Source organism: Salvelinus namaycush, chromosome 13 (genome assembly GCF_016432855.1).
Source record: "Salvelinus namaycush isolate Seneca chromosome 13, SaNama_1.0, whole genome shotgun sequence".
NCBI classification, from domain to species: Eukaryota; Metazoa; Chordata; class Actinopteri; order Salmoniformes; family Salmonidae; genus Salvelinus; species Salvelinus namaycush.
In genome coordinates this window covers 29,035,987-29,053,597 of record NC_052319.1, presented here as the reverse complement: position 1 = coordinate 29,053,597, position 17,611 = coordinate 29,035,987, and the positions used below count along the sequence as shown (strand labels likewise).

The window sequence follows — 17,611 nt, the reverse complement described above, 5'->3', positions numbered from 1 at the left end:
CTTGTACCTACTGTTGAAAAAAAGCTAAAAAAAACTGTTGAAAAAACTGTTGAAAAAAAGCTCAATGTATCTAAAAAGCTCAATGTGATACACAATAGCATTCAGCTAGACACAACTGACCTTCTGGTATAGTACAGTTAGTAAGCAGTCAGTGTCAACAAAAAAGTAGAACAAACTGACATTTGTATAAAACAAACATTTCCAGGGTTGACTGCCATGGTGAAAAACATCGAAACATTTTGACCAGTACGGCTCACACGATGACAAAACTTTTCATTTTGGTGGCATTGGCCAATTTACTGACACAATAACTAGGTTTTGAAGCATGAGTTTAATGTTTTGGGTGAGTTACTACATTTTGCAGACATGCAGTAGAGTTGTGATGTCCCATAAAACAGTTGTGACAATTGCACATACAGTTTAGAGAATGTTAAGACTATTTCAAAACATGAGCCAAAGCGATTGAGAAACTGTAAAGTATCTATACCCCAAAAAACGACTTAAGTACTTTACACCACTGCCTGAGAGTAGGGGTTTTAGTTCTCGGCGAATGTCGGTGTATTTACGCCCAAGCCCCTGGTGCACAGTGTGTGGGAAAACATCTTGAACAGTGGCTGCACTGTATTTTATGCCTGCATCAGGTAATTTAGATGAGAACAGAATTCGTTGTAGCCAGTTGTAGTTCAATCTTGGGTGCAATGATCACGTTCCCGCACTGACTGACTGTGTGGAGGCTCATTGATTTAACGTTACGTTAGCCAACATGCTACACTGGCAAAGTTATGAATGATATAGCTGTCGGCTATATTAGCCACGACTTACCGTTCAAATGTCGAATAAAGTTGGAAGTTGTTGCGCCTCCGTCTGTCATTTTCTTCCCACATGCTTTGCAAGTTGCAATCCGTTTTTTGTTGGTACAGCGTAGTCTTTATTTCCGAAAATAATAATTTTGGGTATCATCTTTCCAAGCCAAAAACTAACCGGAGCTAGCTAATAGCTAACCAGAGCTAGCTCTAAGCTAGCGGCTTTTCTAACATTTACAATACAACAATTACAAAGTTCTTAAACATCACAGTTACAACATTACATTCTCTAAACCCTTAGGATTTTGTCAGGAGTGTCTTTTTCAGGAGTTAACAATTTGTTTTTTTCTAGATCAAAGGAATCTAGATCAAATTTCATTTTACACTCGACTTGCGTTTTCTGTCAAAAGTTAAATAATTACTATGTTGTTCAAAACCATTACATTCACTTCAATAGGCAAGTTACAAAATTATATTGTGGTATTCAGTGTATTTTTGCACTTTACTGACCTGTGACACAGGATAAATGATGAAACGGGAGAATGTGGCTTCTCTTTCAAAGGTTCTCTCAATTATGAGAACACACAGGTGCAGGATCGCATATAGTCCACAGTAGCATCCACATTAAAATGTAGAAGAAACATTAATGTAACTTAGAACTTCCATTCTCAGAGTGTTTATAAAACCTCCCAGGAAAACTAGCAAGGAACCAGAGTAAAAACGTTCTCAGAACCTTCCTGCAACCTAAAAATATACATTCCCAGAACATCCAAAATGTTCACTTCTGTTCTCAGAACACTTAAAAAAATGTAATTTCTTTGTTCCCACAGCCAATGTGAAACCAAAAACATACCTTCCCACAACTTCCAAGGAACCACTTTTGCTAGCTGGGTTACATGTTGCTTGACTTTTGTTTTCACTGCCTTAAATTCCAGATGAGGTCAAACAGCTAGGCTATTTTTAGCTTTTTTCTTTTTTAAAGCTAATTCCATGCAATTCTACACATTTTTCCATAGGATGGAGAGATGACCTATGCCATGTTCTGACCTTGCAGATCTACTCACTTATCTAAGCTTTAACTACTGATATAGATAGATAGATTATTGTAACCACTGTATCATGTCTTGTAATTTTTTTGCTACCTCAGCTCCAAATCAGATGACTTCCGTTATGTGTCAAACGGGTGGTGGAGGGGTTCTATAAGAAAGTGAGGATTCCATGTGTTTTATGTAATGATGAGTTGTTATAAGAGGGGGAATTCTGGGCTGTTGTCTGTCACTTTGGAGAAACATGGAGACATCAGTAGACAGAGGAGAGGGCCACATCAGCTCGTTCTGCCAGAGTAACCCACTTTATGACATGGACATGAAACTGAGCAGGAGTGACCTGTACACCTTCCAGAGCAGTGGTAAGCAGGGGAGGAACTGGGGTTCACAGGGGCAACATTTGACTTATAGGTTCTTCTTGCGCTGAAGGCCTGGTGATCCAACAGTAGTGCGCTATTTATGTGATTTTTCTTATATTCCACCCCTGGTGCTAGAGGCCTATGGGGCCTTTCTTATTTCAAAGTATGTTCTTTATACAATTCACTATAAATTGGTACAAAGTGTGGTCTGCTGTAGCTCAGTTGGGAGAGCATGGTGCTTGCAACGCCAGGTTAGTGGATTTGATTCCTGGGACCACCCGTGCATAAAAATGTATGCACGCATGACTGTAAGTTGCTTGGATAAACACATCTGCTAAATGGCATATATTATATTATAATGTGGCTTGGACGGACTTCAATACAGTAAGTGGTTAATTTATTGTAACTACATTCAAAACATTCAGGGAGACAAGCCTTGTGAGAACCATTAAAGGTAGACTCAGCGATATGACATAGACGCATAAAGTAAACAGCATAGTGGGTCAATTTCCACAATTGAAGCGTGAGGATCAACTTTTCTGCTGTTTCGGTCCCGTGGCTACCACACTGTAACAGCGTGAAGCGAACCAGTGCACATGTGCAGATACTGTGTGTGACTGATTGAGAGCGAAGTCTTGCATCTCACTCATCTCAAAATCTGCGGTGCTGCTCGTGGGAACAACATTTAGCTGAGTGTACCTTTAAGTTATCATAGATAACTGTGAGGGATAAGATTGTTATGGTACACACAATCTGAAAGTGGTGGTGGAGACTGAAACAGAGAAGTAGAAGAACTGTCTGTGCATTGTAAAAAATAACCAGTCTAGCCAGAGCTATTGCAGTGTGCGAAGACTATAGACAGCTCTGAATTCTAACTTTATATTCGCTGGCTACAAGCACCTGCTGTGGCAACCTACAGTAAATGAGTGCAATTTACTGAGCTCAACAGCCTGACTTTCTACATTGAGTCAGAAATAGAGAAATAGCCAGAAGAGGGCAGCCATGTCTGCGGGTTTGTTGAGATAATTTCCCCATGTTCCATGGGATACTGTTTTCTGAATTTTAATCCCTACCCCTTGACACTTCATGGATTGGATAGGTTTAAGCAACATGATAATTGCTTCAGCTTGCCATCTGATAGGCTGGGGGGGGTTGCATTATTGCTTCCACCCTTCTGATCATTTTAGATCTACAGGAGTGCCTGGGGGGGGGGGGGGGGGGGGGGGGGGGTAGATGGTAGAGGTCCATTTGGAATGTAGCATGAATCCTGTTTGTGTTTATGTCAACATGTTTCAGATCTAAAACCAGCCAAGGCCCGAGGAGCACAGCGATGTCTAAATGTTATTGTCGTTTACCTCATCCTTCTGACTGCACTGAATGCCTTACTCCTTTACAAAGGTACAACAAACCATTGGTTGGTTTCATGTCCAAAATGGTTCAAACACATTTATCTAATGTTGTAAAAGGATTTTCCATGATATCCTGACCTGCAGTAACACATGACTTCCTGTATTAGTAACGCTCTGTGTCTCTCTATGTGCACCTCTGCCCCAGTGTTTTCGATGGAGTCTAGTAGTCTCTCCTCCTCTGGCTCCAGAACAGCGAAGCTGACCGACAATCACCTCCCCCTGGGGACGGACCAGGAGGAGGACCTCCGTACCCTTGCCAGAAACACCAGCTTGAAGACCATCTCTCTCAGAGGATACCTGGGGAAGTTACAGACCCAGGTCTCCAGCCTCTGTGGGGAGGATGGCCAGCTGGGCCAGCTGAGAACGAACCTGGGTGCGGTCAACGCCAGCACCACTCTCCTTCAGGACTCCGTGAAAGCATTCAGATTACTCAAAGGTAGCTACTGTAAGACATGGGCAGGACCTACCAGGTTGATATATCTTACATTTGATATAAAATATGAGTGCACACATCAATGTAGATATACACATATCTTGGGGTGCAGAGCAATCAACCCTTGTGTTGTGTGAAATTTGCATATTATGTTTTTGTCATCATGCTTTGCAAAGTATAAATTACAACACAAGAGTGTATTGGTGGTAATAATAAGGTTTTGTTGTATTGCAGCTTCACCAGGCCCACAGGGACCTACTGGTAAGTTCCCTTGTCCTTAGTGCCAAATCAACAACCACAGAAGAGAGGAAGAGAGGTTTAAACGCCCCTTACACCACAAGCTTGTAATTCACATGTTATTTGACCTCGTGGTTTCCCTAGGTCCACCTGGTGCGAGGGGGTTACCTGGTGTGAGGGTGGACAAGGGAGACAGGGGTGAGTCAACCAAAAGCACTGCATTGCTCCATTGTTTTAGCATCACTGCGTCACTGCAACAGCCAATGCTAGATCAGCACCAAACTATACTGAACAAAAATATAAACGCAACATGTGAAGTGTTGGTATCATAATCTGAAATAAAAGATCACTGAAAATGTCTATATGCACAAAAAACGTATTTCTCTGAAATTCTGGGAAGAAATGTGTTTGCATCCCTGTAAGTGAGCATTTCTCTTTTGCCAAGACAGGTGTGGCATATCAAGAAGCTGATTTAACAGGATGATAATTACATAGGTGCACCTTCTGCTGAGGACAATAAAAGGCCATTATAAAATGTGCAGTTTTGTCACACAACACAATGCCACAGATGTCTCAAGTTTTGAGAGAGTGTGCAATTGGCATGACTGCAGGAATGTCAGAGCTGTTGCCAGATAATTTAATTTTGATTTATCTACCATAAGCCGCCTACAACATCGTTTTAGAGAATTTGGCAGTACGTTCAACCAGCCTCACAACCGGAGACTACGTGTAACCACGCCAGCCCAGGACCTCCACATCTGGCCTCTTCACCTGCAGGATCATCTGAGACCAGCCACAAAGATAGCTGATGAAACTGTGGGTTTGCGCAACAAAATTATTTCTGCACAAAGTGTCAGAAACCATCTCAGGGAAGCTCATCTGCATGCTCGTCATCCTCACCAGGGTCTTGACCTGACTGCAGTTCAGCGTCGTAACCAACTTCAGTAAACAAATGCTCACCTTAGCTGGCCACTGGCACGCTGGAGAAGTGTGCTCTTCATTGATGAATCCCGGTTTCAGCTGTACCGAGCAGATAGAGTCGTGTTGGCGAATGGTTTTCTGATGTCTGCGTTGTGAACAGAGTGCCCCATGGGGGCAGTGGGGTTATGTTATGAGCAGGCATAAGCTAAGGACAACGAACACAATTGCTTTTTCTTGATGGCAAATTGAATGCACTTACAGTAGATACCGTGATGAGATCCTGAGGCCCATTGTCGTGCCGTTCATATGCCGCCACACCTCTTGTTTCAGCGTGATAATGCACTGCCCCATGTCGCAAGGATCTGAACACAATTCTTGGAAGCTGAAAATGTCCCAGTTCTTCCATGGCCTGCATACACACTGACATGTCATCCATTGAGCATTTTTGGGATGCTCGGTATCGACGTGTATGACCAGCGTGTTCCAATATCCAGCAACTTCGCACAGTCATTGAAGAGTGGAACAACATTTCACAGTCCACGATGAACAGCCCCCGATCAACTCTATGCGAAGGAGATGTGTCGTGCTGCATGAGGCAAATGGTGGTCACACCAGATACTGACTGGTTTTCCTGATCCACACCCCTACCTTTTTTTAAAGATATCTGTGACCAACAGATGCATACCTGTATTCCCAGTCATGTGATATCCATAGATTCAGGCCTAATTTATTTATTTCAGTTGACTGATTTCCTTAAATGAACTGTAAATATTAGAAATTGTTGCATGTTGAGTTTATATTTTTGTTCAGTGTAGCTCTGTAGCATTAGCATTCAGCTGCTCATCTGTCCAGTAATGATCTGTGCACTGATGGCCTGTCATCTTTAGTCAGGGGCAGAGGAAGTGGAGGCCTGCCTCTCTGTTTCATAATAACCCACTGTTTAGTCAATGAATTGACATTTACCCCTGTATGAAGTCTCAATCAGGGATGGACTTTCACAGAAGCTAACAGATTACCCTGCGAGTTTGAGTCAGGCGTTTTTCAATAAGTCATCCTACCAAAATGCCGTCCTTCCTCACACTATACACTGAGTGTACAAAACATTAGGAACACATTCTTAATATTGAGTTTCACCCCCTTTTGCACTCATTAACAGCCTCATTTTGTCGGGCCATGGACTCTACAAGGTGTCAAAAGCATTCCACAGGGATGGTGGCAGGTGTTGACTCCAATGTTTCTCTCAGTTGTGTCAAGTTGGCTGGATGTCCTTTGGGTGGTGGACCATTCTTGATACACACAGGAAACTGTTGAGAGTCAAAAACCCAGCAGCGTTGCAGTTCTTGGCACACTCAAACCAGTGCATCTGGCACCTACTACCATACCCTGTTCAAAGGCACTTCAATATTTTGTCTTGATCTTTCAACCTCTGAATGGTACACATACACAATCCATGTCTCAATTGTCTCAAGGCTTGAAAATCCTTCTTTAACCTGTCTCCTCCCCTTCATCTACACTGATTGAAGTGGATTTAACAGGTGACATCATGTCTATGTCATGGAAAGAGCCAGTGTTCCTAATGTTCTGTACACTTAGTGTAGAACGGATGCTAACCACAGGAGGTTGGTGGCACCTTAATTGGGGAGGACGGGCTCATGGTAATGGCTGGAGTGGAATTAGTGGAATGGTATCAAATACATCAAACAATGGTTTCCATGTATTTGATGCCATTCCATTTGCTCCATTCCAGACATTATAATGAGCCGTAATCCCCTCCGCAGCCTCCTGTGATGCTAAGTACTCCCGTTTGGTAATCAGGCTGCCACTTTCAGTCAGCTAACATGGATGGATAAGTGGCTTTTTTTTGAGGCAATGATTGTCTTTTTCATAATAACATAAACAATCAAATAGAAATTCCAAATCCATCAGACTAAATAATGTTTCATACATTATACATTAAGTGATCTGTGAACATTCTATGTTAAGTTAAGGTGATTCATGCAGTAACATTTAATGTTTGTTCTTGTATATAAGTATTTAGCGAAAAGGTTACTGTGTTCCAGGTGAGACAGTAGATAGTGATAGTGAGAGGGTTACTGTGTTCCAGGTGAGACAGTAGATAGTGATAGTGAGAGGGTTACTGTGTTCCAGGTGAGACAGTAGATATTGAGAGGGTTACTGTGTTCCAGGTCAGACAGGACAAAAAGGAGACCCTGGAGTTGATGGCCAGACTGGAGCCAAAGGAGAAGCAGGGGAACCAGGACTCGAAGGTGATTCACCTTACTCCAACTGACTCCAAACCTTTAGATCAATCTAAACGCCAATAGGAAATGTGACATAATTACTGATCTTTCATGTCATAACAATGCATTTAGTAGTCTGTGGTTCTTATTAATGCTCATATCCACTGGCAAACACAGAGTTCTCTTGTAGTTCTACCACTAATGATCTCCATACAGTACATCAACTCAATAATAAGTCACTGTTTCAGGTGAAGATGGTACCACTGGACAACAAGGACCAGCTGGAACACCAGGTAGGCCCAGTAGTACTAACATGGAACCAGTCCAGTAGTACTAACATGGAATACAACTCAAGCTGTGGAGTTGTGAAGAACATGGTGGATAAGTTGACTGTTTACCATGGCAGTTACCCATGCATCAACACTAACTTTAATCAGCTCCTTGGTCGACAGGTAGGACCTTGGTATTAGTGTGTTTTTTTAGTCTGAGAGACAGAGGCTAGATTAATTATTGACAGTGTCACATGGGCCAGTTCTACAGGTGGAGCTGGGTGATTTAGTGTTAGGGACATTGAATATTACCTCCTCTCTCACCCCATCCGTCACAGAGGAAACGTGCGTCGTGTACTTGATGTTCCAAAGCCAGTCCAAATAAAGTATGCCTTGATACATATTTGATTAGCTGAACTTGCTCCGGGACTTTGCATTTTTTAAATTGCTTAAAAAACTAGCCCTGACTCTTGAAAAGTTTTAGGGGGGGTGGGGGGGGGGTTAATTAATTATAAAAATAGTGTAGGATGGATGGTTAAAACGGCTGCTGCTGCTGCCCAGGCAGATACTATTCTTGATATTTTTACTTCATCGTCCTCACTGTCAGTAGGCTGATGATCACAAGGCCCTATTCTCTTACGCCCTGGAATAGGTAGGAGATGGACTCAAACTCCCCTTTTTGGTTAACAGAGTCATAAATAATGCCCAATAATGTTTGTACCCTGTTTTGTGCTGCTACCATGTCGTGCTGCTGCCATGTTGTGTTGCTACCATGTTGTTGTCATGTTGTGTTACTATCATGCTGTGTTGTCATGTGTTGCTGCCATGCTATGTTAATGTCTTAGGTTTCTCTTTATGTAGTGTCGTGTTATTTCTCTTGTCGTGATGTGTGTTTTGTCCTTTATTTTATTTTTTTAATCCCAACCCCCGTCCCCGCAGGAGGCCTTTTGCCTTTTGGTAGGCGATCATTGTAAATAAGAATTTATTCTTATCTGACTTGCCTAGTTAAATAAAGGTTACATTTTTTTAAAATACATTCAAATAAATAAAAAAATTCCCTCATCATGACTGGCTCAAATGTTGTAACATTTGCAGGCATAGTTCCACATTTCAGCCTTCTCAGTTTCTGTTCCGGTTGTCACAGTAATATAGAGAAACGACATATGTACGATCTTAATTTGAGCCAGTTTACAACAGCAGGAAAATAATCCTGCAGCAACAGGAAATGTAAATTATTATGTGGATTATAATTAATGGACATTATTTGTAGGGGTTGATACATTTTTCTTGAGGGAAAATCAAGTCTCACAATTTAAAGTGTAAATTACAAACGTTAGAAGCCTTTTTAAACCTTGAATACACCACAAGTTCGCATTTCGCACTATGCAGGAAAATTCTCAGTAACAAAAGAGTGATCAAATTAAGATCCTACATCGATATAACACCAGATCATCATTGTGAAATTTGTCCATTTTTGTTAAAAGTGCTGAGTGAATGCATTCAGAACTGGATATAAAGCTATTTTAGTTTACTTGCTTCACCCATATACAGTTTATTTTTTTCTTATCACACAGCTGTTGGATCTTAATTTGAGCCAGTTGGCTACAGCAGGAAAATAATCCTGCAGCAACAGGAAATGTGAATTATTATGTTAATTTTATTTAATGGACATTTTTGTAGGGGTTATTTGTTATTTGTTATGGCAAATCAAGTCTGAAACTTCAAGGTGGAAAATTCAAAATGTAGAAGCCTTTTGTAAAACTCAAATACGCTACAAGTTTGCATTTCCTGCTGTGCCGGACAATTCTAATTAAGATCCTACATCTGTAATACTGTAGTTATGTTAAATGTTAGGTGTAATATTGTGTAATGTGTATGTATGTACAGTTGAAGTCGGAAGTTTACATACACTTAGGTTGGAGTCATTAAAACTCATTTTTATCTTGTTAACAAACTATAGTTTTGGCAAGTCGGTTAGGGCATCTACTTTGTGCATGACACCGTTAAATTTTCCAACAATTGTTTACAGACAGATTATTTCACTTATAATTCACTGTATCACAATTCCAGTGGGTCAGAAGTTTACATACACTAAGTTGACTGTGCCTTTTAAACAGCTTGGAAAATTCCAGAAAATTATGTCATGGCTTCCGACTTCAACTGTATCTCTTCAGTGGATATTGTGTGCACTGTGTGTGCGTGTCTATACAGTATCTCTGATTGTGTGTGTCATACGTACAGGCGGTGCAGCTACTAACTGTTCAGGAGCCCCTGGGCTGCCAGGACCACAGGGACCAAAGGGGGATATGGGACACATTGGTGAGTCTGCATGGGCTTAACACTACACTCACCTATAGACCGTTTACTTTCTAATACTCCATACTTCACCTGCGTATTTGAAGGGCTCACCTACAAACTACTTCTTTTTTTGTACTCAACAATTAACTGAACCTGGCCTTTTTTATTTTCTCTTGCTGCCACCTCTAACATTTACCTCTCAACCTCTTCACAGGTTTACCAGGGATACCAGGCCAGAATGGGATCAAAGGGCACACTGGTAAATAACTTGGTGTTTGACTGTTTCACGCGGCCAAGCATGGTTGTGTCTGTACATGTTAGTGAACCCTGTTCCTGGAGAGCTACCATCCTGTAGGTTTTCATTCAAACCCTAATCTAGCATACCTGATTCTAATAATTAGCTGGTTTATAAGATTAATCAGGTTAGTTACAACATGGGTTAGAGGGAAAACCTACAGGAGTATAGCTCTCCAGGAACAGGGTTGGAGAGCCCGGTGTTAATTGTGTGACTGTGTGGGAGTTTGTGCAGATTTTTGCATTTGCATCTGTACTGTACACTATAGCCTCCACATTGTAGAGTGAGTGTATTTGTATTTGTATTTATTATGGGGACTGGGACAAGACCTCTTGTGGCATGTCTTGTGGGGTATGCATGGGTATCCGAGCTGTGTGCCAGTAGTTTAAAACAGACAGCTCAGTGCATTCATGTCAATACCTCTCATAAATAAAAGTAGTGATGAAGTCAATCTCTCATCCACTTTCAGCCAGGAGAGATTGACATGCATATTATTAATATTAGCTCTCTGTGTACATCCAAGGACCAGCCTTGCTGCCCTGTTCTGAGCCAATTGCAATTTTCCTAAGTCTTTTTTTGCGGCACCTGACCACACGACTGAACAGTAGTCAAGGTGTAACAAAACTAGGGCCTGTAGGACCTGCCTTGTTGATAGTATTAAGAAGGCAGAGCATCGCTTTATTATATACAGACTTCTCCCCATCTTAGCTACTACTGCATCAATATGTTTTGACCATGACAGTCTACAATCTAGGGTTACTCCAAGCAGTTTAGTCATCTCAACTTTCTCAATTTCCACATTATTTATTACAAGATTTAGTTGAGGTTTAGGGTTTAGTGAGGTTTTTGTTCCAAATACAATGCTTTTAGTTTTAGAAATATTTAGGGCTAACTTATTCCTTGCCACCCACTCTGAAACTAACTGCAGCTCTTTGTTGAGTGTTGCAGTCATTTCAGTCGCTGTATCAGCTGACGTGTATACAGTAGTGTTGAGTCATCCTCATACATAGACCCTCTGGCTTTACTCAAAGTCAGTGGCATGTCGTTAGTAAAAATTGAAAAAAGCAAGGGGCCTAAACAGCTACCCTGGGGAATTCCTGATTCTAACTGGATAATATTTGAGAGGCTTCCATTAAAGAACACCCTCTGTGTTCTGTTAGACAAGTAACTCTTTATCCACATTATAGCAGTGGGTGTAAAGCATAACACATACATTTGTCCAGCAGCAGACTATGATCAATAATGTCAAAAGCTGCACTGAAGTCTAACAAGACAGCCCCCACAATCATTTTATCATCAATTTCTCTCAGCCAATCATCAGCCATTTGTGTAAGTGCTGTGTCCTTCCCTATAACCATGCTGAAATTCTGTTGTCAATTTGTTTAATGTGAAGTAGCATTGTATCTGGTCAAACGCAATTTTTTCCAGAAGTTTACTAAGGGTTGGTAACAGGCTGATTGGTTAGCTATTTGAGCCAGTAAAGGGGGCATTACTATTCTTGGGTAGCGGAATGACTTTAGCTTCCCTCCAGGCCTGAGAGCACACACTCTCTAGCAGGCTTAAATTGAAGATGTGGCAAATAGGAGTGGCAATATCATCTGCTATTATCCTCAGTAATTTTCCATCCAGATTGTCAGACCCCGGTGGCTTGTCATTGTTGATAGACAACAATACTTTTTTCACCTCTTCCACACTGACTTTACGGAATTCGGAAGTACAATTCTTGTCTTTCATAATTTGGTCCGATATACTTGGATGTGTAGTGTCAGCGTTTGCTGCTGGCATGTCATCCCTAAGTTTGCTTATCTTGCCAATGAAAAGTAATTAAAGTAGTTTGCAATATCAGTGGGCTTTGTGATGAATGAGCCATCTGATTCAATGAATGAAGGAGCCGAGTTTGCTTTTTTCCCCAAAATGTAATTTAAGGTTCCCCAAAGCTTTTTACTGTCATTCTTTATATAATGTATCTTTGTTTCATAGTGAAGTTTATTTTTCTTTTAATTTAGTTTAGTCACATGATTTCTTAATTTGCAGTACGTTTGCCAATCGGTTGGGCTGCCAGACTTAATTGCCATACCTTTTGCCTCATCCCTCTCAACCATACAATTTTTCAATTCCTCATCAATCCAAGGGGATTTAACAGTTTTTACAGTCATTTTCTTAATGGGTGTGTGCTTATTAGTAACTGGAATTAGTAGTGCAGCGTCTGGTTGCTCCTCATTACACACCACAGACCAGCAAATATTCTTTACATCATCAACATATGAATCACTACAAAACTTCTTGTATAACCTCTTATACACTATATTAGGCCCAGCCATTGAAACTTTGGTTTTCCGAGATATGGCTATTATATTCTGATCACTACATCCTATGGATTTGGATACTGCTTTAAAGCAAATATCTGCAGAATTAGTAAAGATGTGATCAATACATGTTGATGATTTAATTCCTGTGCTGTTTGTAACTACCCTGGTAGGTTGACTGACAACCTGATCCAGGTTGCAGGCACTGGTTACAGTTTGAAGTTTTTTCTTGAGTGGGCAGCTTGATGATAGCAAGTCAATATTTCAATCACCCAGAAAATATACTTCTCTGTTGATATCACATACATTATCAAGCATTTCACACATATTATCCAGATACTGACTGTTAGCACTTGGTGGTCTATAGCAGCTTCCCACCAGAATGGGCTTTAGGTGAGGCAGATGAACCTGTAGCCATATGACTTCAACAGTATTTAACATTAGATCGTATCTAAGCTTCACAGCAGTCTTCTGAATCTTTCATACCCGCGGCTCAACGATGGTACTGGACCTGAAATTATTGGCTGTATTTTGGAGTCTTTTAATACTAAAATCAGTTCTTTAAAATCCATTTTCAAATGTTCCAAGCTAGCCCTCCTGATGTTGTTTGACCCCACATGGACTACGACAGTGTCAGCTCCCGGCATCTGTGGTAGAACAGTCGGAAGCAGCCTTATTATGTCCTGTACTCGTGCTCCTGGGTAGCACAGGGTTTGACATAGTGTGACATAGTGCTGTACTGTATTGCCTCCACATTGTAGAGTGAGTGTGACATAGTGCTGTACTGTATTGCTTCCACATTGTAGAGTGAGTGTGACATAGTGCTGTACTGTATTGCTTCCACATTGTAGAGTGAGTGTGACATAGTGCTGTACTGTATTGCCTCCACATTGTAGAGTGAGTGTGACATAGTGCTGTACTGTATTGCCTCCACATTGTAGAGTGAGTGTGACATAGTGCTGTACTGTATTGCTTCCACATTGTAGAGTGAGTGTGACATAGTGCTGTACTGTATTGCCTCCACATTGTAGAGTGAGTGTGACAGTGTGCTGTACTGTATTGCCTCCACATTGTAGAGTGAGTGTGACAGTGCTGTACTGTATTGCCTCCACATTGTAGAGTGAGTGTGACATAGTGCTGTACTGTATTGCTTCCACATTGTAGAGTGAGTGTGACATAGTGCTGTACTGTATTGCCTCCACATTGTAGAGTGAGTGTGACATAGTGCTGTACTGTATTGCCTCCACATTGTAGAGTGAGTGTGACATAGTGCTGTACTGTATTGCTTCCACATTGTAGAGTGAGTGTGACATAGTGCTGTACTGTATTGCCTCCACATTGTAGAGTGAGTGTGACATAGTGCTGTACTGTATTGCCTCCACATTGTAGAGTGAGTGTGACATAGTGCTGTACTGTATTGCCTCCACATTGTAGAGTGAGTGTGACATAGTGCTGTACTGTATTGCCTCCACATTGTAGAGTGAGTGTGACATAGTGCTGTACTGTATTGCCTCCACATTGTAGAGTGAGTGTGACAGTGTGCTGTACTGTATTGCCTCCACATTGTAGAGTGAGTGTGACATAGTGCTGTACTGTATTGCCTCCACATTGTAGAGTGAGTGTGACATAGTGCTGTACTGTATTGCCTCCACATTGTAGAGTGAGTGTGACATAGTGCTGTACTGTATTGCCTCCACATTGTAGAGTGAGTGTGACATAGTGCTGTACTGTATTGCCTCCACATTGTAGAGTGAGTGTGACAGTGTGCTGTGAATCTGTCAGGAGCCCAGGGGCGTGATGGAGTACAGGGGGCCCCTGATTTGAAGGGTGACACAGGGCCGACAGGACTACCTGGACCCATAGGACCTGAAGGTGAATTTCACCCTGTCTCTGAGCTATGGGACCCTCATCGTCATGTCCTTCAAACTGTTGATTACAGGAATGACAATTTTATATATTCTCCTACTGTAAAGTGTTATTTTAATCATATGAAGTGTCCTTTATGATTTTGGGGATAAATCTGTGGTTATTGTTCTTCCTCCGTAGGACCAAGAGGACCTGCTGGTGTTAATGGAACAAGAGGACTTGTGGGTGTGTGTGTGTGTGTGTGTGTGTGGTTTTACTATCCTTGTGCGGACCAGAATTATTATTATTATTATTTTTCATTTTTACCTTTATTTAACTAGGCAAGTCAGTTAAGAACAAATTCTTATTTACAATGACGGCCTATACCGGCCAAACCCGGATGATGCTGGGCCAATTGTGCGCCGCCCTATGGGACTCCCAATCACGGCCGGTTGTGATACAGCCTGGATTCGAACCAGGGTGTATGTAGTGATGCTTCTAGCACTGAGATGCAGTGCCGTAGACCGCTGCACCACTCAGGAGCCCTCACAAGGATAGTAAAACAAGGAAGATTTAGACAAGTGGGGACATTTTGCCGGTCCCCACAAGGAAAAATGCTATTTTAGGTTTAGGGGTTAGGTTTAAGATTACAATTAGGGTTAGGGATAGAATAAGGGTTAGGATTAGGAGTTAGGGGTTAGGGTTAGGGTTAGGGAAAATAAGATTTTGATTGGGAATCAATTGTTTGGGCCCCACAAGGATAGTAAAACAAATGTGTGTATGTTTAATTTCAACCTCTTCATGTCCTAGGATTTCCAGGGTTGCCGGGAAGTCCCGGACCACTAGGTCCACGTGGAGAGAAGGGTGAAAGAGCAGCTGGATCAGGTGAGTGTGTGAAGTCACACAGACACACACAGACACACACACACACACACTCAGCACTACACCTCACCCTAATGCCAGGTTACCCACAATATCTGACATAGACTCTCTCGTCTCTAAGACATACTGTATACGTAAATATGGTATGTATTAATTTACCTGCATATTTAAGTGAATATTCATTGGTCTATGGGCCTGGAATACGGTACAATTCATGTTTAATCATGTGCATGCATAAGTTATTTTAAAATGTCTCTCTCTCCAGTGACAGCAAATGTGCGTATCGCTGGCGGGGGGACTCGTGGGAGAGTGGAGGTGATGTGGTCGGGGCAGTGGGGTACGGTGTGTGACGACGGCTTCGACACTCTGGACGGGACCGTGATCTGCAAGATGCTGGGGTACCAACGAGCCTCCACAGTCTTCACAGCCAGCCATGGTGAGTCCATCCTCTACCTTATCACTATCAGATAAATCCATTTTTTTTGTTTTCTCTTTTTGTTCCCAGTGAGGATGTGTAGAGAGCCTGTCAGGGTTGAGTTTTATTTTCTTTCACACAAATTAATACATTTCTCATTGTTCATTGTTGAATCTCATGGACTTGGCTTCTGGATTGTGTTGTCATCCGTTTAGGAATCGGTAGGATCTGGTTGGATGACCTGCGATGCACAGGCAGAGAGGCCAGTGTGTTTGACTGCCCCCACAACGGCATGGGCATCAGCAACTGTCAACACAACGAGGACGCTGGGGTGCAGTGTGTGTGAATGTGTCCTGGATCCAGAGTAGGAGAGGTGCACAGCAAGAGAGAGACACACACACACACACACACACACACACACACACACACACACACACACACACACACACACACACACACACACACCACAAACACACACACACATACACACTAAAGTATGTCCACGCATACATTAACATGTTACAGATGGTAATTCATGTTACTGTGACTTGTTACATCTACTGTATCTTATCTTTTTTAAACAACATTAATAAGTCATTGTTGATATAAAGTTGGCATTTACCTAACGTGTAGCTAACTTAGGCCTACCCATTGTCTCACGTCAGATGGTGTCACTCCTACGCGATGCTCGTCCCTCAAACCATCTGTCTTGTAGGACGTGGAACTCATCTCTAAAAATCTAGATTTTGCTCATCTGCCGAACACTAGTTCCTAACTCTATGACGTATCTATGACGCACTGACTACTACCATGCTTGATCAGCTGAGCAAACTTGCCCAAGCTAGGAGCCTAGTGATAACTTGTTTGAATGGCCATTACTGTAGCTATTTTGCCAATCTTGTTGATGAATAACCAAAGTTATGGGACTGTTCTAAGAAATCAGCATGTATCTGACTCTGACACCTGGCACTGTCCCTCGCTACTTTGTAACATTTGGCCAACGCAATAACATCGCAGCTAGCCTAAAGCAGTCAAGCTGTGCTGCAAAACTCACTAATCACAGCAAAACAGAAACTGCCTTATCATGAAAACTCATGTGCTATTAGCTAGAATATCACTACACTAGCTAGCTAGAGGGAGTATTCAGCATTGAGTGTGTGAACTGTCGTTGTTAGCATCCCTTGCTTTGAGACTGGTTCAGCAAGCAAGCAGACACTAGCTAGCTAGCTAATTTGTGCACATTTAGATTTTCATGAATTCTTATTCTACACCCACAAAACACCTTAGCTAAATGTAGAATTAGGGTATTGAAGAATTTGTGATTAAATAAATGTCAATATTAGCTACAGGTTTATAGTTTTAAGATTAACTCTGACTCTTATGAGGATTCAAGGGGGTTCAGTGGACGATGTCACCTTGGTAACATTTTCAAATATTAGGACAGCATATTGTAGTCAAACTTCTTTTTAGCTTTCCCATGAGTGTTTGCGAGTTATCAGAGAGATGAGTGCAGACGGCCTTCGCACTGATGTGAGACAATGAGGCCTACCTGTAATAATGTACCCCGGAGGAAGGTTTATACAGAATACATGGTATTTTCTGAATTACACTTTATAAACAACCAGTTTAATCAGTTTGAAATAAAACAGTGAAGAATCTGACAATATGAGTCAGATTCAGTTTGTATAAACGTTGTGAAATGCTCTGTGACATCAACCTTGGCCTCTTGATCCCACTCCTCCACCCACTCACTCACTCTCACACTCACACACACACACACACACACACACACAATTCTGCTTAGGCCAGCACGGTCAAAAGTCAGTCTGAAGGACAAGCACCTCCTGACTGAC

The 17,611-nt window shown here is 41.8% G+C and overlaps 1 protein-coding gene across 1 annotated transcript; it reads left to right on the top strand.

Moving 5' to 3' along the window:
- Positions 1-2,062: 2,062 nt before the first annotated feature.
- Positions 2,063-17,408, top strand: marco (macrophage receptor with collagenous structure). The gene is made up of 13 exons (XM_039006428.1): positions 2,063-2,211; positions 3,505-3,606; positions 3,763-4,053; positions 4,285-4,311; positions 4,432-4,485; positions 7,697-7,741; positions 9,959-10,036; positions 10,230-10,274; positions 14,399-14,488; positions 14,663-14,707; positions 15,272-15,346; positions 15,609-15,779; positions 15,974-17,408. The coding sequence occupies exons 1-13, from the start codon at positions 2,094-2,096 to the stop codon at positions 16,102-16,104; spliced, it is 1,272 nt and encodes a 423-aa protein (XP_038862356.1). The 5' UTR covers positions 2,063-2,093; the 3' UTR covers positions 16,105-17,408.
- The last annotated feature ends 203 nt before the right edge of the window (positions 17,409-17,611 follow it).